Source organism: Polyodon spathula, chromosome 17, assembly GCF_017654505.1.
Source record: "Polyodon spathula isolate WHYD16114869_AA chromosome 17, ASM1765450v1, whole genome shotgun sequence".
Lineage (NCBI taxonomy): Eukaryota > Metazoa > Chordata > Actinopteri > Acipenseriformes > Polyodontidae > Polyodon > Polyodon spathula.
The window spans coordinates 23,239,749-23,264,150 of record NC_054550.1 but is presented as its reverse complement, the minus strand read 5'-3'; the positions used below and the strand labels follow the sequence as shown (position 1 = coordinate 23,264,150).

At 39.0% G+C, this 24,402-nt stretch overlaps 1 protein-coding gene across 1 annotated transcript in view; it reads left to right on the top strand.

The window, feature by feature from the left end:
* Positions 1–21,474, top strand: part of LOC121329668 (1-phosphatidylinositol 4,5-bisphosphate phosphodiesterase beta-2-like) — a 37,786-nt gene extending 16,312 nt beyond the window's left edge. The window contains exons 11-33 of the mRNA XM_041275374.1: positions 58–215; positions 1,020–1,102; positions 1,607–1,691; positions 1,910–2,120; positions 2,466–2,551; positions 3,239–3,335; positions 3,889–3,973; positions 4,381–4,505; positions 5,878–6,032; positions 6,346–6,510; positions 7,283–7,382; positions 7,954–8,058; positions 8,415–8,470; positions 8,769–8,841; positions 9,415–9,665; positions 9,767–9,962; positions 10,632–10,830; positions 11,117–11,261; positions 11,598–11,674; positions 14,846–14,941; positions 15,358–15,415; positions 15,608–15,694; positions 18,488–21,474. Of these exons, the coding sequence (XP_041131308.1) occupies positions 58–215; positions 1,020–1,102; positions 1,607–1,691; positions 1,910–2,120; positions 2,466–2,551; positions 3,239–3,335; positions 3,889–3,973; positions 4,381–4,505; positions 5,878–6,032; positions 6,346–6,510; positions 7,283–7,382; positions 7,954–8,058; positions 8,415–8,470; positions 8,769–8,841; positions 9,415–9,665; positions 9,767–9,962; positions 10,632–10,830; positions 11,117–11,261; positions 11,598–11,674; positions 14,846–14,941; positions 15,358–15,415; positions 15,608–15,694; positions 18,488–18,622 (2,828 nt within the window). The 3' untranslated portion in view covers positions 18,623–21,474. The remainder of the gene's footprint in view (positions 1–57; positions 216–1,019; positions 1,103–1,606; positions 1,692–1,909; positions 2,121–2,465; positions 2,552–3,238; positions 3,336–3,888; positions 3,974–4,380; positions 4,506–5,877; positions 6,033–6,345; positions 6,511–7,282; positions 7,383–7,953; positions 8,059–8,414; positions 8,471–8,768; positions 8,842–9,414; positions 9,666–9,766; positions 9,963–10,631; positions 10,831–11,116; positions 11,262–11,597; positions 11,675–14,845; positions 14,942–15,357; positions 15,416–15,607; positions 15,695–18,487) is intronic.
* The last annotated feature ends 2,928 nt before the right edge of the window (positions 21,475–24,402 follow it).

The following is a 24,402-nucleotide window of genomic DNA, read 5'->3' as shown; positions in this document are numbered from 1 at the left end:
AGAGTTGATTTTGTTTTTGTTCACAAAGCTAATATCTAGTGTTTGATCCGTTTCCAGCCGGGCAGTTTTCGGGAATCTCTTCCCCAGAGATGTACCGGCAGTGCCTTCTCGCAGGGTGCCGCTGCTTGGAACTCGACTGCTGGAAGGGAAAGCCACCAGAGGAAGAGCCAATCATCACTCACGGGTTCACCATGACAACGGAGATTCTGTTCAAGGTAGAGGCAGTCTGACCAAGCAGTCAAATAGAACAATTACCTCATCAGCTATCCATTCAGAGAGATACAAAAAGAATTCATACAGGCCTGGGGAAATCTGACATCATAAACTTGGGAGTTATAGGAAGTGCTCAGAAAATGGAGCCCTCTTAATCCTGCTATGCTACATTTTTTTAATGTTTTCTCCCACGTATCCCCCATTCCTAATCAACTAATGCCAGACCTAAATAATTAAAATAGTTACTTTTGAAGATTACACTTGCTTTTATTTAAGACCAGACCTGTTTACAGTATATGCATGGTATTTTACTTAAGTTGCCAAACATAACCATGACTTCTGAGAGGAAATATCTTACAATACTGACGTGCCTAACTACTGTACAATAAGAACTAATACAATCCAGTAGTAGAAATGACCAGTGTTTAAATGACGGAGATCTTTGAAGGTCGCAGAGGTTATATTTACTTAATTTAATTCAAAATTCTCAGCATAAAAATAAGGACTTATTTTTTGTGTGTGTTTCCATAACAGTTCCCTTAAATGGATATAGAAAATGGAGGACAGTACTCCACAAACCTCTAGGCTTGAGTAAAGTGCTTTCTTCTTTGAGACAGAGCCTCATGAAAAGCCGTTTCAGACGTTGCTTTTAACAGTTTCACACCGTTATTCCTGCTTTGCACTGAAACCATAACGCTGGTTCAAAATGGCTTCCCTGCTCCATTTTTTGGGGTAAAATATACCCTGAAGAATCTCCTGTTGCTCACTTTGTTGTGTTTTTTATAATTTTTTCTTCCTTCTGGCAGGATGTTATTGAGGCCATTGCAGAGTGTGCTTTCAAAACCTCTCAATATCCAGTGATCCTGTCTTTTGAGAACCATGTTGACTGGTAAGAATATTTCTTTTAATGAAGGTTTTTTTTTTTTTTTTAAATCAGGCATGAGAAACATACCATCTTGTGAACATCAACACAAGTTTCTTGGGTTTTATACTTTTAGACAAAGTAGAATCTCTCTAGTCATAAGATAGCAGAAACCAAACCTCAGTATTACATTTTTATTTAATACATGTTCAAAACATTTACAGCTGTCCTGTTCACATGTTTATTATGGAATATTTTACATTATAAAGTATGAGAAGCATAAGACAAAGACTAGGCATTTTTATTATAGCACAGATTTACAGATCTATACTGTAAATAAATCAGCAATCTACCTCTGGCTCAGAGTACTGAGTCCACTATACATATCATTTGGGAAACAGAAAATATATAGCCAGCCCTAGTCTGTACCAGCGGTAGAATAACATACCATTGTACTCTCTCTTTCTCTCCTCACTTAATACACATAAATATATTTTTTCATCTTGTATCGTTTCTATTTTTCTTCATTAGTGCCAAACAGCAGGAAAAGATGGCAGAGTACTGCAGGACAATATTTGGAGATGCCTTGCTTACAGATCCACTGGAAAAATACCCGGTGAGTAGAATGATATTGTACTAATGGAATGCAGTCATGAGTTTTAATCATGTGGTTCCCTTTCACAAGACAATACTGTGTGTTTAAAAGTTTCATTTGTTTCATATTATTAAAGCTCAGGTTAAAGAATAATTCTTTACCAATAAAAAAACGCGCTCTCACAACAGATGACTTTCTTGTTCTTGTTGTGTGTGTGTGTGTCTAATTGTATATGACAGCTGAAGCCAGGGCATCCCATACCATCTCCTGCAGAACTAATGGGGAAAATCCTGATCAAGAACAAAAAAAATCAGTCGCCAAACAAGAATGCTCATGAGGCAGCTAAGAAACCACCAACAGGGGACTCTGCCCATCCACACACCACCCACCCAGCCCACCATGCCAGTACAGATGAACTCAACAGAAGCACAGACCCGCATTATGGCCATGGTATCTATCACAGAAAAGATACTCAACCCACATTTCCTTGATTTTTTTTAAATAAAAAGAGTGCTGCTTCCAGTCTGTAAATGTAGAGAAATTACACTTGTACACTGTAAATATATTTAGAATCAGGATTTTTTTTTATATAGTAGCAACCCCATTACATGAGCCTTTGTGGTGTCCCTGTATATCGGACGTGGAATGGTGTCCTTTATTTTGCAGCATGTATGGATTTGGAATCCTAATCAAAGTCAAATGTCAAAGAGATTCTGATATAATGTAAGACAACAGGCTTTTCTAGTGGTGTGTTTGTTTCTGTATATCCCCGTAACTGTTGCTTCTCTCTGTCAGAGGCAGATCATCATGATCATCATGATGAACATGACGACCACGACGATCATGACCACGATGAGGAGATGATGAAGAACTCCGATGAGGTGCTCTAGAGTGCCACACAAATCACCACACTCACCCCACAAACCTCTTTTCAGTTGTGATTTTTATCTTTCAGATTCCAGTGCATACAATTGTACCTCATTATGTTATAATACACAGTGAACAATCATTTCTTTATAAACTTTTATGGTCTTATTATGTGGTGGTGTTGCAAGACCTGTGTAAGATCTATAATAAGGTTGATGATAACATTGCTTACCACAGTCATTAAAAACGAACTCGACCACCGTACATAAACACTACAAAACACAATCAATATAAAAAAAAGCCAACAATGTCTCGCGGATTTAAAGGTTTATCAGCAGAAGACAGGGAGAAATATGAAAGAGCAGAATGACGCAATTACTCAGCCACATACCGTCCTTGGGATGCTAGGCAGTATAAACTGATGGCCTTCAGGAAGCAGGCTCTTAAGTGACAAGGAAATCATCCAGTTCCACCATCAAAAAAAGCCAAGCAAATGTTCTGCGCCAATTCTTAGTAATGTAGTTTTCCTGTGCCTCCTTGCCCCCCGCAAAAAATGTTTAAAATGAATTGTTAAAAAACTTTACAATTTCTGTTTTCCAATGTTATTCCCAACATGTCTTCAGCTGTTATGTCGCCATTTCAAAAGCGATCATGGATGCTAATGTCTTGAAGTGTTCATGGGGTTTGCTTTTACCTATCAGGGTACAGCGGGCCAAGAAGTAAATGCCGTTGAGGCGATGTCTTCTTTGGTAAACTACATCCAGCCAAACAAGTTTATTTCTTTCGAGCATGCAAAAAGTAAGTCTGCTTGTAGGACTGGCATGGTAGCTGTTGCTATTACATGTTTCTTCTTGGTGTTGTATGTTATTCTTGTAGGCTGTTGTTTATATTGTGCCTGCTGAGCTGTATCAAGTCGTAGGAAATGTAAGCAAACTGGGTGAACAAAGTCCGAACTATGGAAGAATGTAGTAAACAGACACCAAGGAACTATATATTAGTACAAATCTGATTCTGGGACACTGAAGCTTTGTAGTTGTGAGTTATGATTAAAGGTGCTGATTTATGCTTAAATTGTTCATATACCTTATTGATTGCCAGGTTCCCAGTACAGAGGTAATTTGCTGATGGTAGATGCACTCTAAAGCCAACAAATCTACAGAACCATGACACTTTAAATGACAACATAAGTTTTCACAGCCAAAGTCTGAAATGTAGTAAAACAATGACTATCAGAAGTTATTTTCCCAGGCTAGCATCGCTGTAAAATGTATTGTATTACTGTAAATGTATGTGATATAAAACCATTCATGGAGTCTGCTAATCTTTTTTCCAACTATTTATTTAACCTCAGAAAAGAACCGTAGCTATGCGGTCACCTCTTTTGTGGAGACTAAAGGGGGAGAGTTGGCCACCAAGTCTGCGATGGACTTTGTGAGGTATCCTTTTGAAATGCATTGTACCGTTCCTGCCTACTAAGACTTTGCTGTGAAATGGTCTAGTTTTTATGATAAAATATATTTTGAATATATATGTATGTGTATCTCTCTGTTGCACCAGTTTAGAAAAGTTCATCTCACATTTAGTCTATTCAACAGTCATTATAAACTTAAAACATTTTTAACAACCAGCAAATAGTTCCATTATTACAAAGCCTGGGAAAGACCATGGGGAAAATAAAAAATTTAACTTGTGCACACAAGATATATTCATTTGTGTGCACGATATATATTTTTTCCCCACGGTTTTTCCTGGGCTCCTTACACTGTCAACCAAGATAACATAAAAATTTAATTTGAAAGAGCCTGTTGCTTGGTGTTATAAAGTTTCTAAAGTAATGAATTAGTTATAACAAGAGGCAGATGAGTCGAATCTACCCCAAAGGGACAAGGATGGACTCCTCCAACTACAACCCTCAGCTGTTCTGGAATGCTGGGTGCCAGATGGTGGCGCTGAACTACCAGACCATGGGTGAGTCAGCGCTTCTCATTCTCACTGGCTATCTTTACATGGGAATTGCGTGGCAAAAGTTGATGTAGTCACCTATTGTACATTTAAAATGTGCACTTTGTGTTTCTATTTTTACTTGATTTCCATTACGAGAGAAGATGTTAAACTTCATGTTGATTTGAACAGCTCTCGCCAAAATAAGCACCAACTAAGACATAGCTTTACAGTAAACTAATGTGATCCATCTGCATCTCCATCCATTTGCATTGCTTTCCATCTGTTGATGTAGATATCCTTCAGTTGGTGTTGATTGCTGAAGTGTAATACTGGCTCCAGGGATCAGCTTATTTTGCCTCCCTAGCGCATCAGCACACACAACGGCTGTGATGCTGGCTCAGAGGATCAACCCAGTGCAGTCTCCCCAGTGCATCAGCATGACAACTGTCTGGATTGAGCTAAGCAGGGTACATCTCTGGGGTCTTCAAGTGGGCACCTTCCATCCTCTGTGTTTCGTCGACTAGCCCACGACACCTCAAGAGGGCTCAACAGTAATTCTGGCGTCCCAGCATCACCCCCCTCCATCCCCCAATCATCTCAGCCCAGCTTACTTACGTACATTGCTTTCTTTCTATTGTGCTTGAGATCCCCATCCAGAATCTTTCCATCTCAACCACAGCCAGTTGCTGCTCTTTCTGCTGCTTCAGATAAGTTCTTCACTGTGCGATGCAACTCTTGACCACTGAACCCGACATCTCAGAGAAACGGGTTGTAGAGTGTGCCACAAATACTCAACAACCCACCTCCACTGGGTAAACTCGGACTCTCCATCCTCGCTGTTCCGCTTCAGCAGCTAGTTGAGCATACCGAAACATAAAGTCACTGATACTTGTTTGTGTAGAATCCTACAGTAGCTAGCACTGTGTTTTAATGTTTACTACAAGGGCAGCACACTTGCTCTATATCAGATATAAAAAAAGAGAGAAAAGTATAAAAAAAAAAATTTATTTTGACTTTTTTTCAAACCTGTACATAATCTTTAGCACCTCATACTCTAGCTGTCCCCGTTTCTAACTTATGTAGATATTTAGCATCATGTATGAAACAAACCAAATGACTGGTGCAACTGCAGCCCTGTTTCTGAGAAATCAACCTATACTGTTGCCTAACTCCCTGTTTTCAAAACAAAAAGTTATGCATTATTCATCATTGAAATAGAGCATGAAATAGGCCACTAGAGGCCAGTGTAGCTAAAGAAATATAGGCTCTCAGTGTGATTTTAAAGGTTTTTTTTTTGTCTTTTTATGGTTTTACACTATTATCAGAAGTAACACTTTATATCTAGTAATACGATTTGAAATAACATTATTTCCTTGCCATGCAATTTCTTTACCAGATTTTCCAATGCAGCTGAATATGGCCATGTTCGAGTACAACGGCAGAACTGGCTGGCTCCTCAAACATGATTTTTTGCGTCGCCCTGACAAGACGTTTGACCCTCACACTGCTGACAAAATCGACGCCATTGTGTCAAACACTGTCTCAGTCAAGGCAGGTACATTTTCTCAATGTGGGACCAGGCGAAAACCAGGCTAAAAGATTATTTTACAGTTTGACCTTCATTGCTCCACATTAGAAAGCAGACTTTTTTATTTGTGTTGTTGTTTACAGGTGCAGTGATATAACCCACTATTGTTCCCTGGAATCAGCTATGCTGCTACGTAACTCCATTATTAGGAGGTTATAATTGTCATCAGAAAGCTGTTGGGCTTACTCAGAACAAAGCAGACAGTGCTGTCTTTTGTCTGTCAGTGTTTAGGGTTAATAGATTTCTAAATGCTCCATTTGTGCCGCCCCCCACCAGATATATTCTGGCCAGTTCCTGTCTGACAAAAATGCAAAGACGGGAGTTGAGGTGGAGGTGATTGGTCTGCCCGGTGACCCGAAACGCAAATACAAGACAAAGTGGTCTGCAGCACACAACTCCATCAACCCTGTGTGGAATGAAGAGCCCTTTGTTTTTGAGAAGGTGCGGTCTTCTCTTTTTTATGCATGTATCCATTTTAAGCTTCCCTTCGTGTCAGTTATTTCATAAAGCTTTTGCCGCCCCAAAGTCAAATCCTTGTATCTGCTGAGCTATATACTGTAGTCCCTGCATGCTGAATGTGTTGCTGGCAATGACACTGGGAGCCATATTGTGGTAATGTGACTAGTTCTATTTCTGCTGTAATAATAATAATGACTTTAATTTATTATAGCGCCTTGCATACCTAGGTGGCTCAAGGTGCGTTACAAATCAACATTACAAAGCACATTAAATAACAATTAATCAGTTTAAAAATATATATATATAAATACATAAAGTAAAACACAATAAAATAGGTAAATATAAAGATAAAATCGATCATCATAAAAGTACAATAAATTGTAATAAATAGTGCAGATTTCAGTAGAGTCAAAGAGTTAAGAAAATACGACAGAGAATAAGTCAGTCTTAAGGGTATTTTTAAATCTGACTACTGTTGTGGATTCTCTAATGAAAGTTGGGAATGAGTTCCAAAGAAAAGGAGCAACACAGCTAAAATTACACTCTCCGTATAGAGACCGTTCAAAAACATTTCCTATTGATAGTGTCACTACATTTTGTTTAATTTTTTTTGTCCAGCCCCTGTATATTGAAATGTCTTATATAAAATAAATAATTCATTCATTATGTATAGTGTTCTCCAGCAGATGTAGTCTTTTGTTCCCCATTTTTCCACATTCAATAACTGATGTGAACAATCGATTGTGTGAAACAGATTCTGATGCCGGAGATGGCCTACTTGCGTATTTGTGTTCATGAAGAAAGTGGGAAGTTCATTGGACACAGAATAATCCCTATCCATGCCCTGCGATCAGGTAATACTAACCTAATGGAAGTGACAAGGAATGACCCGACCGCTGCATGTGTGATTGATCCCAGCCTATTCCAGCATGGGAAAAAAAGTACTGCTTTGGCTTTGGTCGTGTTGTGTTTTAAGATTTAAAAAAAAAAAAAAATGGCACCTTCTAATGGCGGACTTAATTTCTCCTTACATTGCCAGGTGTAGCCTGCATTATTGTGTTTAGCACAACTATTCTGATTTACATGTCTGTTTGGTTTAATGAAATCTAGCTCCTAAGCAGGTCAAGGTTATGATGCGGGAGTTTTGCTTGAGTCCCACAAAAACGTCTGTTTTTTTCTTCTTTTGTTTTAGGTCTAAAACCTACCATAAATGTGACAAAAAAAGCACTAGTGTGGAGTGTTCTGTCACTTGGCAGCTCTCTATTGTTACCTTGTCACCAATGGTCAATGACCTGTAAGCTAGGCAACATTTGTAGGGAGAAAACCACAGCCCTATCTCGACCAGCAAAGATCACAGGATCTTTATTTGACAGTTGCCTAGTTTGCCTAAATGACAACTGCCTTTCCTTGATTTCTCTATTTCAGGATTCCACCATATATGCCTACGAAGTGAGAGTAACATGCCACTGGACCTGCCAGCTGTATTTGCTTACATCGAGGTGAAGGATTACATCCCGGCCTCTTTTGCAGGTAACTGATCTGACCTACATACAGTAGATTCAAACAGTACAGCTTGCATGCAGGCCATAATGTGAGCAAAAGCAATTTTGTTCCTACACTGTTTCTGAAACTGAAAAAATGTCAATATTTTAATGTCTTTTGTTTTAGAATTCAAGTTTTGAATGAACTCCCAATCTGCAGTCTGCCTACTGGTCCTCTTATCATTCTACTGAAGAACATATTTTTTGTGTTTATTTAGGAATAAGGACTAAGTCTGAGAATATTTTGAGTACTTTCTTACCAGCCTTGTAAATGTTTACCTGCTAGCCATGTATGACATCCTATGCAATATTTCTTTTAGTAATGCTAGCCAAACATATTTTCAGATTTCACAGACCTCCTATCAAATCCCTTTAAAGAAGATAAGAAAGTAGTTAAACCAGTAAGTGTGTGTGTTTGAAAGTTCTGTTACAACACAGCACATTACAATATGTTGCTGCAGTTCAAGAAAAACAAGCTAGTTTATGAATGTAGAGGCTATTCCTTAGTTTTCTTTAAATGTTTCAGAACTAAAACAAAAAACAACCAAAATGGATCCAAGTGGGACTTTTCCTTAGTTCATAATGACAGCAGCATGCACCATTAAATATTTATAAATTTAAAATATTTTATATATTCCAAATCTGCCTTAACTGGTATACAGTAAAGGACACACAGGTAACCATCCTTCTTTTTATCAGGCTCCTATTGAGATGCCCCCTCCTGAGACCTCAAACAACAATACCCCAGAGACACCAAGTAAACCGGACACAGGTCAGTTAAAGACCTCATATTAGTTGTTCATCTCTTTTTTCTGTATGTTGCTTGCTTCTATGCAATAGGTGGCAGTGGGGGGCTATTGGTTTAATGGGTGTGTAACAACAGATACCACAAGTGCAGTCCTTCAGAAATTTGTTTTACATTATCTTATCCAAGCAACAGTTGGTACAAAGGGGGATGTTCGCATATATTCTGTCTGTGTTAGACATTTCCATGGGAATTACAGTTGTTACAAAGCAGAAGAGAATCGCAAGCACAGAAATCATTTAACAATAAACAAAAAAGAGCAAATCTATAAGCACTGGATTATCATTTTCTAGTCCAAACAATAATGTATTTTTCATTAAAACATTATCAAGTAAAAAAAAAAAGTGAGGATTTTACAAGTAGCTTTCTTTTAAAATGTATTCTAAATACTCACCATCTCTGTACCACAACTGTGTGAACATTCAGTAATATTTTTTTGTACATACTTTACACTACTGATAAAACTAAATCCTTTGTTTTGTATCCCATGCTGTTGTGTGAATCCAGAATAAATGATGCTATTTTGTTTTGATGTTTTAGCTGTTCCTGACCCGGCAGCTGATTCCTCTTCTGTTCCTGAAGTTGCTCCTGCTCCCACACCCACTCCGATCCCAGCCCCTCGTGCTACCTCACGTGCTGCCCCCACTGAAGCCACCCTTGAAGCAACCCCTGAAGACACCCCTGCAGCCCCCCCTGCAGAAACTCCTGTAGCCCCCCCTGCAGAAACCCCTGCAGAAACTTCTGTAGCCCCCCCTGAAGCCCCCCCTGCAGAAACCCCTGCAGAAACTCCTGTAGCTCCTCCTGAAGCCCCCCCTGCAGAAACTCCTGTAGCCCCACCTGCAGCCACCTCTGAAGCCCCCCCTGCAGACATCCCCAAGGGCCCCCCCTGCAGACACCCCTGGCCCCCCCTGCAGACACCCCTGAATTCCCCCCTGCAAACACCCCTGCAGGGACCCTGCTGCCCCCACTGAAGCCCCCACTGAAGCCCCCCCTGGGACCCCCCTGGGAAGCCCCCCCTGCTGCCCCCCCTGAAGCCACCCCTGCAGAAACCCCTGCAGCTCCCCAAGAGCCTTCCGAACCTTCCCCAGGTATTTCACATCTACAGTTAGAAACCACTGGAACTGTAGCTAAGTCAATTCTGGCTGATACATGCATATTAGATTTAAATTGCAAATTACTCGGGGGTTAGTGAGGTGGGTTACACTTTTCAAGTAAGTTTTAGAAAATGCTAGAATCCCATACAACTAAGATTGCAAAATAATCTTTTTACTACTTAACTGTTATAATCAGAATAACCAGAATCACATATCTTGTGTGTGTGCTGTAATGATGCATTAACTTATTCTTAGCTGTGGTATCAAGTAAATGCTGACAAACTGCAAGAGACATTTTCTCGAGAATTGGATTTTAATTTAATGGAGACATGCAGTATCCCTAGAGGAAATGCTCTCACATTGCAGATCAAATTTATCCTAGCTATGTTATTGGAATCTTAAAATTCGAAACCTTAAAACCCACTCCATGTCTTTTTTTAGTACTTGGTTTTAAATACTCAACACCATCAATAAAATGGGTGACCTGAATTATTATTATTTATTTTTTTTATCTGTACTTTGTAGGATATCCCACCTAAACGGTAGATTATTTTAGGCAGAATAGACATTAATGAATCTTCTTGAATGGGTTCTTGTGCACAGGTGGGGAACATGTGGAGGCTAACCTAGCATGTAATCACTCAACTTGTCTTCTTTTCAAAGAGCCAACTACAGCAACCATTGACGAGCTGAAACAACACAAAACCTTTGTGAAAATCTCAAAGAAACACGAGAAGCAGATAAAAGACCTGGAGACAAAGTACAAGAAAAAAGGGGATGACCTGGTTAAGAAATACAGCAAAATATTTGCAGCTCTTCAGAACCAGCTCAAAAAGAAGAAAGCAGGTTCCTTGAAGAAAGGGTAACTTGCTATCAATATTGTCATCCTGAAGATTTTCAATCACTTTAGGAACTACCAAATTAAAATTCTCCCCCCAAGATGACATTTATAAGAAATGAAAACATTCACTTAGAGGAAGTATTTGTCCTGCATGTTTTTATTTTACCAATAGCGTGTTTCTTTGCCAAACTTGACATTACAATGGGACACTTTCCCTTCTTACGATGTGTTGATAACATGCTCTAGGATTGCTTGGCAATGCTTCAGTCCTTTGGTTTGACAGCTAGTCTCTGATTTTTATTGGCAGTGACATTATTGACGCCCCAGACTCTGCCCCTGCCCCAGACCCCAAGGTGGCAGAGGTGAAGGAGAAACTCAAGACTGAGCTGACACAGCTGCGTAAGGAACAGTACGATCTCACCAAGAAAAAGAAAGAAGAGCACAGTGCAGAGGTACCTTACTTTTTGGGGAATAAACAAGTGCATTCAATTTGGGTTATTATGAGTGTAAAAGTCACATTTAGCCACCCCTGCTAATGTTGAAGGATAATTATAAACCACACAGATCAGTTTTAGACAGAGAGTAAACCCAGTGGTATACATTACAGTTAAACGTAGAAACTTTGTTTCAAACATCTCAATGTAATCCAGTTCAAAAGAAATGAATCTATACATTTCTAGTAGTACTTAAAGTAGTTAAAAGAAATTACTTTGGGTCATGAAGCATACCTGTAATTGTTGTTGACTTTCTAACCACATTAAAAGTGTGTCCTTTCTTTATTGTGACAGCAATCTATGAAGCTGCTGGAAATAGCGAAACAAAAACATGCAAGTGAGCTGAAAGCACTGAAGGAATCAGTTGACAGGTCAGGAATTTGTATCACTCATTTATTGTAGTACTACTTTGAATGGTAATAATGAATGAATAAATAAACTCAATTAAAAACTAGTGAACTAAGTGGGCGGCACAGAAAGCTATGGAAGATGCTAAGGCTGCCCTTCGAATTGGTGATATTATGGGGCAAGTTCAGCGTGGAAGAGGAGGGCTTGGTCTCAGTTCAGCTCCTCCTACATGGCACAAGGCAACCCCGGCTCAACGGAGGAATCTGGTAGTCAATGAGGTGCAAAAGCAGGCGGAGAGGGTGAGGTGTGTAAAGACCATTTCCCAGGCCAAGCAGGGAGAATGGATGAGATGGGAGAGTGTAGAACAATGCAAGTCGGCTGGCAAGACCTATGGACAATGGAACAGAGCAGGATCAGTTTCCTCATCAGATCAACATATGATGTTCTCCCATCACCACAGAATCTAAACCTCTGGGTTGGTGAGGATCCCTCATGTCCTTTATGTTCATCACCTGCAACATTAAGGCACATTTTGACAGGGTGTAAGGTGGGTCTTAGCCAAGGATGGTTTGCTTGGCACCATTACCAGGTGCTGCGATGCTTGGCCTTAGCATTGGAAGACAAGCGTAACCTGACCAATAAGTTTCCACCAGTTCTATCAAAGCGTTACACACAAAAGGCAATAGTCCTCTGTCCAGGAGAGCAACCACCAAGAAAAGGTGTTAAAACCAAGTCTCGCCCAGGAGAACTGGAAGCTTGTAGAGACTGGAAAATGCTGGCAGATGTTGGTCAATGGCTTATTTTTCCACTTGAGATTGCCACCACTAACCTTCAACCAGACATTGTCTTGTGGTCTGGATCAGCTCGCCTTGTTAATCTGGTGGAGTTAACAGTGCCATTGGAGGATGCTGTGGATGAGGCGTATGAGAGGAAGAAACTTTGGTATGCTCAACTAGCTGCTGAAGCGGAACAGTGAGGATGGAGAGTCCAGGTTTACCCAGTGGAGGTGGGTTGTCAAAGATTTGTGGCACACTGTACAACCTGGTTTCTCAGAGATGTCAGGTTCAGTGGCCAAGAGTTGCATCACACAGTGAAGAACTTATCTGAAGCAGCAGAATGGAGCAGCAAATGGTTGGGGTTAAGAGGGAAAGATTCTGGATGGGGATCTCAAGCACAATAGAAAGAAAGCAATGTACATAAGTAAGCTGGGCTGAGTTGAGTGGGGGATGGAGGGGGGTGATGACTGGACACCAGAATCACTGTCAAGCCCTCTTGAGGTGTTGTGGTATAGTAGACAAAACACAAAGGACTGAAGGTGCCCATTTGAAGACCCCAGAGATGTACCCTACTTAGCTCAAGCCAGAATGTTGTCATGCTGATGCGCTGGGGAGACCGCCAGCATCACAGCCATTGTGTGTGCTGATGTGCTGGGGAGGCAAAACAAGCTCAACCCTGGAGCCAGCATTACACTTCAGCCATCAACACCAGGCAGAAGGATAGCAACATCATCAGATGGAAAGTAAAGCAAATAGATAGAGATGCAGATGGATCACATTAGTTTACTATAAAGCTACGTCATAACTGGTGCTTATCTTGGTGAGAGCAGAGTTCAAATCAGCATGAAGTTTTAACATATACTCTCATGTAATGGAAGTCATCAATCATGGAATTGGGAAAGACACACTTGAGACATTTTGTTGTTAGTAAAAGTACACTTGCTTCACATGGACTAATTAGCAACATTCTGCCAGCTGCTTTCAGGGCACAGTATTCTCTGTGAAGGGCAGCTTGACAGCTTGACCTTCAACATAACTACATAATGCTTGCAAAAATAAAATGACAAATGAGTCATTCCGTGGCCCCATCTGACTGATTTGATTGGGTCTGTTGAGATATTTAGTTTTTTAGTAGTCACCAAATATTCTACCTCAAACACCATGTAACCCCTATCTGAGCTTCGCCATCAGAATTCAGTTTAGTTGTGACTGCAGACCAGAAGGCGCATATTTATGGATCTATCAATATATTTGGATCAATCTTATTAACAACCTGGGTCCCCACCTAAGCTAGGCCAGCTAAACTGCATTGGGTCTGCTATCTGTTGATAACTGGAATCACTCTGTGATCTATTCAATGTTCTTAGTGAGCCCTCGTTGGACAGGACACCACTGTATACATATTAGAGCAGGCACATTCACATACATGCGAATTACACTCCATCCTGAAGCAAACAACCGCAATATGATAGTTACAAAATATAACCTATTACCATCATGCACAAAATACATGTATTCTGCATGTTCAAGATGGAACCATCAGATGCCAATGTTGCTTAGGATGTTGTAAGACTAAAGGCTCAATCAACATCTTTTTTGTTTTTTAACCCTACTACTTTTACCTGTGGTGACTTGTGAGCCCGCCAGCATTTCCTGAAAACCGATTGGATTAAATGAAAAGGATTTTAAAGCTGCAGTGGCCCACAATCAAACATGTACACAGGATTGTCTCAAGTAAATGGACAACCTATCTTATTTACATTCAGCAACATGTGATTCCTTGGTGACCATCTACGATGTCCCTCAGTTGTTTAGACTTCTATGAACTGGACTTTATTAGAAAGGTGCCGTGTTGACTGCCCACCCAGATTGTTTGCATTCTTCGAGGATGTTTCAGCTGCTGACACAGAGTTTCCCCTCTGAAACCCTTTCCTCGATTTAACACACAACATGGTCTTATAGCTGTGATGTCACATATGTATGCTGTGGAACAGCTATCCACTATGTGTCATTAGTATTGAATACCAATACAGCAAAATTAAATAGTAATAGAACATAGTATTTATGTACATATATGAAATATTCAGATTTTTGAAGAGGCTTTTTCATCTTCTGTAACTAAGTGTTAACTATAAATTCCCCTGCTTCAATGTGGTTCAACATTAGTTTCAACCACAGGTACATCCTCTATTAGAAATATAAAATTAATATTTGCATACTATACTTCTAGAACCCAAGTCTTGCAACCAGTGGTAATGTCAGTATTTTTAATCTATCCGTGTATAAAATTGTATATGGTAAATTATTTTAATTCATTTGTAGTTACCTGGTACAAATAGACTCCCAATAAATTATACGTGTCATATTGTTGTATTTTATGTCTTTACCGTTTGACACCATACTTTCATTTCTCTGCAGTGAAACTAAAACCAGGAAGAAGAAACTTGAAGTGAAGCGAAATGAGAAGATCAGTGAAATGGTGAAGTCTGGTTCTGATAAAGCCACGCTGGAGAGGTGCATAAACATTCATTCATTCATTTTCTATTGAACACATGGTGTGGGAATGCACTGGCATAAGAAATGGGGGACAAGACATCTATGTGATGTCTCTCACAACACAAACACACATGTAGATTATTGATGTTGCTGCCTTTCCTTTCCAATAGCAGTTTTATTATGCTTGTCTAATAATTCATACTTCACACAAAAAAAATACAGAAAACAGAAACAATCCCCACATGTTCTTCTCAAGTAAAATAACTGGGGATATTTGCATTCGTGTTTAAGACAGCTTAGCTTGCCCTCCACACACATTTGTAGAGAAGCATTTTGCTGTGTATTTTTTTCATTTGTTTTTATATATATATATATAAAACGTTTTTATCCAAACACCTTTAAAACCTGACATTTTGACGTTATTTGCATTTCAGGATAAAAAAGGAGCTCAACACCACCTTTATCCAGGAAGTTGTAGAGATGACAACCACAGTAAGTAGTGCCTAGTTGATTCTTTCACTTCATGCTTCATGCTCTATATCATTCTGCTGAAAACAAAGTTAAGTAGCCATCATCAGTCACTGCCTGCCACTCTGTAGAAGTCCTGTGTTGTCTGTGGTACTGCTTTAGGTATATATAGCCAAGATAGATTTAAAGCTCCTGTTGTGCTGCTTTTTTTTTTAGGTTAGAGAACAGATTGTTGGCCAGCAGGAAAAACTGGAGAAGAAACAAGCTGCCACTCTGGATGAGATCAAAGAGAAAACGGACAAGGTAAATGTAGTCATCAGAGACCTGCTGATTACTGAAGCGTCTTTGGACAGTTGAGGTGTTTAACCTTTGTAGGACCACCCAGCATGGTAGTAGGCAAGGGAAAATAACTTCACTCAACACAGCAGACCAGTAATAAATATTTCAGTGATGTGGTCATTTCATCAGTATGCACCACAAAGTAGTGAAACCCACTCTTTTTTTTTAATTCATTTTCCAATATTCACCCAATTTTGGAATGTCCAATTATTATTTAACCTGGCTCACCGCTGCAACCCCCGAACTAACTCAGGAGAGATGAAAACAAGCACTTGCGTCCTATAAAATGAGTGCCATAAGCCGTCTGCTTTTTTTCACTCTTCAAGCCCGCCATGCAGCTATATCCAGAACTTACAGTGTCAGAGGACCACACAGTTCTGAATTGCATACAGGCCGGCCAGCAGGCACCTGGCCAGCCACAGGGGTCACTGTTGTGTGGTGAGCCAAGGACTCTCCAGCCGACCTAATCCCTACTCCACCTGGGCAGTGCTTGGCCAGTTGTACACCACGCACTGGGAACTCCCTTCCATGGTCAGCAGTGGCATATCTTGGGTTTGAACCAGCAATCTCCAAGCTATATGTATCATATACTCACGGTGGAGTGGCTTTACTGGATGTGCCACTCGGAAGCCCCACACAATGGTCTATTGTTGATACCTGACAATGTGTAATTGTTTAATTGGCATACAGTACTTTATATTTCATTTTCTGAAAGGGGTATAGGTACAAAGCATCCAATTAAAGCAAGTCCAGTTGTCTTGTGAAAGTTTTACTGAGATAAAAATGCCCAGCATCCTAAAGGTTACTAACATTAAACTTCAAGGATATGCCATGCAATGTAGGCAATTTGTCTAGTAGAATTTGCACTGTGAACTTGTTTAATGAGAACCAACAACAGCTGGTTGAACCGGAGGTCTGTGACTTGCTCAAGGTCACATGGTGAAACGGTAGATTACCTTTTATCTGAGCAGATCTTCTGGTGAAAAGGACGGTTTTGTGTCATGTGATGCTGTGTAGTTGTGGATTCTGTGGATGTATGTGGTCAGACAAAATGGGACAAGGAAAAATACAATCCCATAAGGATCAATCCTTTTGTGCAGTTAAGATACTTGTTTGGCCATGGCCAAGGTTCCATGCTCAGACTCTGGTACACTAACTCACGTACATTACCCCTAAACACTAGGCCAACCCCCCTCCCAGAAGTTTCATTTCTATTTATGCACCATGATCAAACAGACCTCTTCCATGATATTACTTCAAAACAGGCTGGAAGGACAGTTGTAAAGAACAAAGCTCCTCTTTTTCTTTTCTTTTTTCTTAGCAGATGTTGAGTTTCTATGGACTTGTGCATTTGTCTCTACTGCTGTTGTGAGGCTAACATTTAGGGTTCGCTTATTAGGCTTCTAAGCCAAAGGCTGGGAAGCCTATAGTTATTGTTAAAGTTTTTTTTTTTTCTTCACAAAACTTTAAACTGCTGCTGCTTCAAATCTTTGTGCCTGATTCTGACTTGGCAGGTAACAAGATGGATATATTGGCTGTCAGATGCTGAAAAAATTTTGCTGCTGCGTCCTTGCAATTGGCGCCGTGACACATTTTTCAATAAAACCTTTCGAAATCTTCTTCTTGTGAACCTTTGAAACGATTGATTTGACACTTGGCATATATCATCAGCATCTAAACCCACATCAAGTTTGCAAAGCAGAAGTTGCTGTGATGAATTTTAACGTCAAAATGGCTGCCACAAATCTTATCGAAACACTCCCCTACAACAAACTGCTGCTGTTTGAAAACTGTTTGTCCAACAAACTCCAAACTTGTTAGTTATCATCCCAGTAACAATGGGATACAAATATATGAAAATGGTGATGTTTTATAAAAGAAGATGGCCTCCACTTATACGTTTACATTTTAAATTTAAACCTGCATCAGTTGACAAACGATTTACTTGACTAACCTCAAACTTCACAAGCATCTTCCCTGATACTGTATCGATACAACTGACTTTTAAAAAATTGTGCTGACTGGAAATGAAGATGGCCGTTTGACGCATTTCTTTAGAAAGCTTTCGAAATCTTCTTCTTGGGAACCGGTGAAGCGATTGATCTGACACTTAGCATATATCATCAGCATTCAAACCCTCATAAAATTTGCAAAGCAGAAGTTTCTGTAATAAATTAATGTCAAAATGGCTGCCACAAATCTTATTGAAACGCGTCTTTAACAGCAAACTGCTGCTATTTGAACATCGTTTGACCAACAAACTCCAAAAATGGTAGTTATTGTCCCAGTAACAGTGGAATACAAACATGTCAAAATGGTTATGTTTTATAAAACAAGATGGCCGCCAGATGTATGTTTTCGTCTGAAATTTAAAACTGCCTCAGTTGACAAACGGTTTATTTGACTAACTAGAAACTTCACAAGCATCATCCTTGACACTGTAGCAATACAACTGACTTTTAAGAAACTCACGTTAAACAAGATGGTGGCCTGACGCAGTTTTGAATAAAAAACTTTCAAAATGTTCTTCTGTGGAACAGTTGAAGTTGCTGATTTTAAACTTGGCACATTGAGAATTAAGCACGCTTAGACGGGTACTGATACTGGGGCTTGGGAGCCGTAAAACTGCCTGGCAGTTCTAGTTTATAATGTGATTGTTTTTGTTTGCTGTACATTTAATGTTGTCCTGTAAAAATAACTCATTGTTAAGTAAAAATACAGTTAAGCTTAATTCTTTGTTATGGCATTCGTTAACAGCATAACCAGGAAGTGAACACAGAGTTTGATGAGAAGATGAAAGCTCTCCCTAAGGACGTGGAAGAGGGTGTGAACAGCACTGTCCGCCCATACTTCCCAGATGAAGTTGAGAAACCCAAGGAGAATGGATCATAGGTTAAAGGTCTACCTGATGAGATGTACATAGGTTAGATGCTTTGGGATGCCCTGTCCCAATTAGTCATTAGTTTGAATTACCGGTGTGTTTGCATTTATTTATTTGATTATTTTTAATTGAAATCAAGTTCATAAGCTACAGTACAGCATTTTTGGATAGTTTGTGGGTTAGCAAGAGATGGTCAATGTTTACAAGAGCTGCTTAGATACATTGGGAATTTGAATTTGAATGGTGAGTTTTGAGGCCAAAACTGGCTCCTCAGAACTTCAACATTTTAAGGTATCCAGAGGGGCTATGTTTACAAAGCTGTTTTGAGAAAGTACGGCATTCTTTTCAAATCAAGCACAGTTGATTTTTTAAAAATCATTTATGTACACTAATAAAAAAAAAAAACAACATACAGGCTTCCATCATTTAAAAATATTGCTGCTCCGGGCTTTTAAATGAATAGAACTATGAACTAGAGACCTATATTTTGAAGCTTATCTTTACTGATGGGCACACACAATTCCATCCAGTCAAGGACAGTTCACACATATCAAGCGTTACGTGCTGGATAACGAAAGGAAAGTTACAGTGAGAGTTTACATTTTATAAAAGCCAGTGAGCTTCCAAGGGTGTAGGACAAGGGCTTCTCTACCTAATTAAAATAGACAATCTCGGTGGTCTCTAATACAGAACACTAGACAACACGTTTAATACTGTAAGAGGTACCAAAGTAAAATTTATCAGCAAACCCAGTCTATATTAACCAAAGTAATAGAAGTAAAACAACCTCAATACCACTGCACTGCAAGATAAACAAATGATATGCACTCATTTTGGGCACTTGCAGAATATTTAACTAGTGAAATTGTATAAAATGGTGAACAACAAAATAACTACTTCCTTTTCACAAATCCTGTATACTCTCATTAACTGGTCTAGAAACAGCACTGAACCATTAAATTACATTTTTGCTGCTTTACAATTTTCAACTTTTCAGTCTAGCCATTACCATTAAACTGGTGTGCCTGCATGCTGTAATTATTCACGTTATCTGCGGAAGAAGGAAATGTTCTGAAGTAAGAGTTGAGAAAATTGGACATCTACATATCTGTAATTGTTTGCTATGTAGAAGACATTATTCAAGTTGTACTTTGTTTTAGAAATCAGGTTTCACTTTTTTTTTTTTTAAACCTGTTACAAATATGCACTCACCCACTTCTATAACTTGAGCAATACATTAATTAGTTGCTTTTTGTTACTATTTACTACAGTTGTTTATTATAAATCTATGTTTGGGCACAACATATTTCATATTCAGTAAAGACAAATGTGTTTTTTCTTCTAATGCACAAAATTGAACTAACATTGCATGCACTGCATGTGGAAAAAATACAAAACTAGTTGCAATAATTAAAAGTTCCTGTATCTCTTGCTACATCTTATAAGCTGGCATTGCTTTCACTTTACATGTGGGGACCCCCGTTCTATTTTTGATGGGACTATACAACTGATGAGCCAATCAAAAGTTGTGTATTTAACTAATGAAAATGGCCTATATAAATGACTGGGACTGTGATTAGAAGAAAAAAAAATTGTGGAGGTCAGATCAACCCCAGCAGATGGAAAGGCACAGCACACAAAATCTAAAAATATTTTAAGTGACTCAGGTGAATAGATGGACAAAAACTAGGACAGCTTCAAGTTCTTTTGATGCACTGTTAAGATTAAGAGGTTTGTAATTTCTCAGTTATATGCATGTTTCTGCTGTGATCATACTTTTACTGAAACTCATAAAAAATGGTTGCTTCTCCTTTTTCATTGACAGTTTTTAACAAATCTACATTTTACAGTCCAATTGAATGTTAATCAGAATATCAGAGGTTATGGTTACATACATTTTGTTAACATAACGGTACATTTTAAATCCAATTTTAAATCCATTTCCAGCTAACTTGTTCTAAAACAGTTCTGAAAGGATTCCATAGTTTACTATGGTGGTGACTTTTTTAAACATTTAAACTTACACATAAAATATAGATTCATAAAACATATTATAGACCTTTTTAAATAGTGGTAATTTCTCTTACTAAAGCACTGACTGAAGCTATTTCAGGACAAATGTAAGCCAATGTGCCAGGCTTTGTAACTAAATGCCGGGCCCCTGTCCTTAGAATAATAGTTTTCTTTCATAACCTTCTGTCTCTATATCATGTCAAATGTATGCACACTAAAGCTGCTAGGAACAAGGGGAAAAGGATAGTACAGAAAGATGAGATCCACACTGCCTCAAACTTCCTGTTACCACCCCGCATACCGTGTAAACCCATTGTAATGATGGCTCTTGTGCTCATCACCTCACCAATCAAGGTGACATCCATCACACAACTTGTGTATTGTCTGCCTGGCATTCCTAGCACTTACAATTACTTCCAGAGCTCAGGAGGCTGATCTACTCATGTTGTGTACAAGAGCTTGCAACTAATGCATCCAGGGCTTTTGAGCCTCTGACTCTTACACTGTCTGAAAGGGTAGAATCATTTTGAAAAGGCACTTTCTTGTGTAGCCCTTGCTTGTATCTTAAACTGTGGGGTATTTGTTTGAATATAGAATCTACATGTACAGGCAGGGCCCTATAAGGGCAGTTCCTTACAACACCTACAATGTTTAATCATATGTAACCCCACAACAAGTGAAGAATGTGTCAAGATTGTAACACTGTTGATTGTGTTTTTATCTCAGGTCTTAATACACATGTAAAGCTTGCTTCTGTTGTTCTCCAGGATAAACATTTTTATAAGGGTATGTTGCAGTGTATAATGTTAAGATTTCTTTTATATTTGAACTCCATATTGTAGTTACATTTTGTGAATAGACATGTATTGATCATGACAGAAAACATGATTATTGTATTTGTTTATAAAAATTGTAATGGTATCAGTTATCTTTATAAAGTAATTTAAAATAAACTATTTATTGTATATGGAGATGTGAATATTAATTACACAAAACATACAATAAAAACATAACATATATACACCATACCTCTTTGTGAAATTATTTGTATATAGTTTTACTGGGTGATATAGGAGGCCATGTGACTTGCCCAAGGTCACACAATGATCCCCTCGCTCATAGAGTAGTGGAACACAAAATAATGCTAAAGATTGTCCTGCTGAAGTTACTCAAATCATGGTCTGAACTTTCAACATACTGCTAGATAATCATCACTTGTGTAGCTCCCTGAAAAGACTAAAAGTTGCCTTGTACACATGCTTCACTGCATCCACTATACCATAGATCTTATGTGAATTATGATTAAATTGTGGAATAAAAAAAATGAAATCAATTTGATGTCAATTAAAGATTTATCATCACTGTATTAGCAATATGACGCTTTCAAAAGAGGAAAAGTTGCAAGAGGATTAAGTAGTAATCCTTTTTAAATGCCCTCACCCCCAGAAGCAAAAAGTAATATCCCCTCACACCAAGCAAAATCAAGGAGTACAAAGGTTTGTTGATTGTGCCGATCTTCACTGAGGAGTCCAGAGGGAGCATCTCTGACTCCAGCACTGCCGCGGGTTTGGGAGGCAAAAGTGCAGGGACTGTTTCTCCTCACTGTGTTACAGCGGACCCTGCTGGCCAGGTGCCTGAGGAGCTCAAATGGACAAATGCAGGGCTGGCCTTTGTCCTCCAGAGCCCTATAGCTCTCTGACATCCGCTCTGGAGTTTGTGGGTGTAAAGGAGATAATTGTCTTGGTCAGAGGATTGGAGGACACCCACTGAACCCTCAGTTCTCCTGAACAGTGTGGGGAACTGCTGCGGTGAGGGAACATAACTGCATATTATATATTGATGCTAAAATAATTGGGCACTTATTTTTTTGATTGCTTTAGCTAGTTTAAGCATCACCTACACCTGTCCCCATTGAATTACCAGCGTGGAAACACAAATAACAGTTCTAACAAACAAGAGTTCACATATCCACAGGGGAGCGTTAATGAATGAAGGTGGAAATGCAATTAAAGTTAAGAGAAACACCTGCTTACTCACTTATTTCTTAGTACTAAAGTTGCTTATACTGTATGTCTTTAAGGATGTGTTGGGTACATGCATGTCAAATATCTTTTACAAAAATGATAAATGTTAAACAAAATAATTACAAAATAATTACTTCTGAACTTGCCAGACTACTCAAAGTAGTATATTGTAGTAGAGGATGGGTTGTTTCTCAGTTTAAACTATGGGTAAATAAAATAAATCATGCACTTCAAAGAACCCTTTGCTATCCATTGTCACTGCAACGGACCATGTAACGCAAACAATGGATTCTCTCCCAAATATTACTTTTTTTAATTTTCATTTAAAAATAAATGTGGCACTGTGGCAGGCTGGCGAGTGGACAAAGGCCCAGAGACAGTCTGCAGTTCAAAAAAATATACTTTTATTATAAATAAACACAAAAATAAAAGTGCACAAGGGCAAAAATAACAGTATTTAAACACAAATAACAAAAGGCCAAGCAAAACTAAATAAACAAACAAAATAAAGGTTTCCAGGCTAGTCAATGCCTTCACTGGATTCAAAATTTCAAAACCAACCAACAACCAACCAACCAACCAACCAACCAACCAACCAACCAACCAACCTACTTCCTCAACTCCCTCCTCCCAAATGAGAATCAGAGGCCTCCTTTTATGTCAGGTGGCTGGGCGCTGATTGATCATTAATTAAGTTAATCATCTAATCAACTGATCAACCCCAGCCACCTGAACATAATAAACCCAGGCAGGTAGGGGAAATTAACCCCATCCCTGCCAATTTCTAAACGGCAGAGCTTTGCTCTGCCACAGGCGCTGTTAAAGAAAGCTCTCAGTTTGCAAGTCTTTATTTCAGACAATCTTTTGCATGGTCTGCAGAATCAAAGAATACCATTTGCTTCCAAGCATTTGTAACATAGGAAGAAAAGTGCCCCACAGTTAAGACTTTTCATTTCAATTGCTATAACCCCTTTTATTACTTATCTAATTATGCATATACTCAAGCACAAGGGGATTCATCTGGGACATGGTTAACTCACAGACAGCATTGCAGTAAACTGCTTATCGAACAAAGCACCCAGCCGCATTGATTACAGTGTGTGCAGTGTTATTCAAAGTGCTTAAAATAACACAGAATGCAGTTCCACCCAATTAGTAGGAGTAGAAGATACATGACTACTGTGTCAATTAGCGTGATAAAGGAATTGCAGCTGAACTCTAAGACTGGTTATATCCTGATCCAGTCAATTTGTGTCATTTAAAACAACAACCGAATTCCACTGTTGGGTGGATTTTGTAATTTTGTCAACCCACTTTTGTCAAACCTGTGGTTTAGTTACCACTGAGATACAGTATCTTGTCAGTAAATACCAATTTCCTTTACAAAGTTTCTGATAAAATCACAACTTTTGTATTACAAACTATTAACTTACAATGATACATGAAGATGCACATGTACTCCAAACAACAAGAGACAACACAACCCATATTTTAACAGTCATATGTAAGATTATCTGTGGCTATAAAATGCATCAATGTGTGTGGTGGTCTCAACTTATCCCTCCATGCCAGTTGGTAATAGTCACAAAGCCAATACACAAAAAAGGACATGGGTTTGATGGGCATGGAGACTAAACTGTTCCCTCACCCACTGACAGACTGGTCTAGAGACAAATACAATCTCAAAGTGTGTGGTTTGTAACACTGAAAAGGTTAAATGGCAGTGAAATGGTATATTTTGTACAGGACAAAAC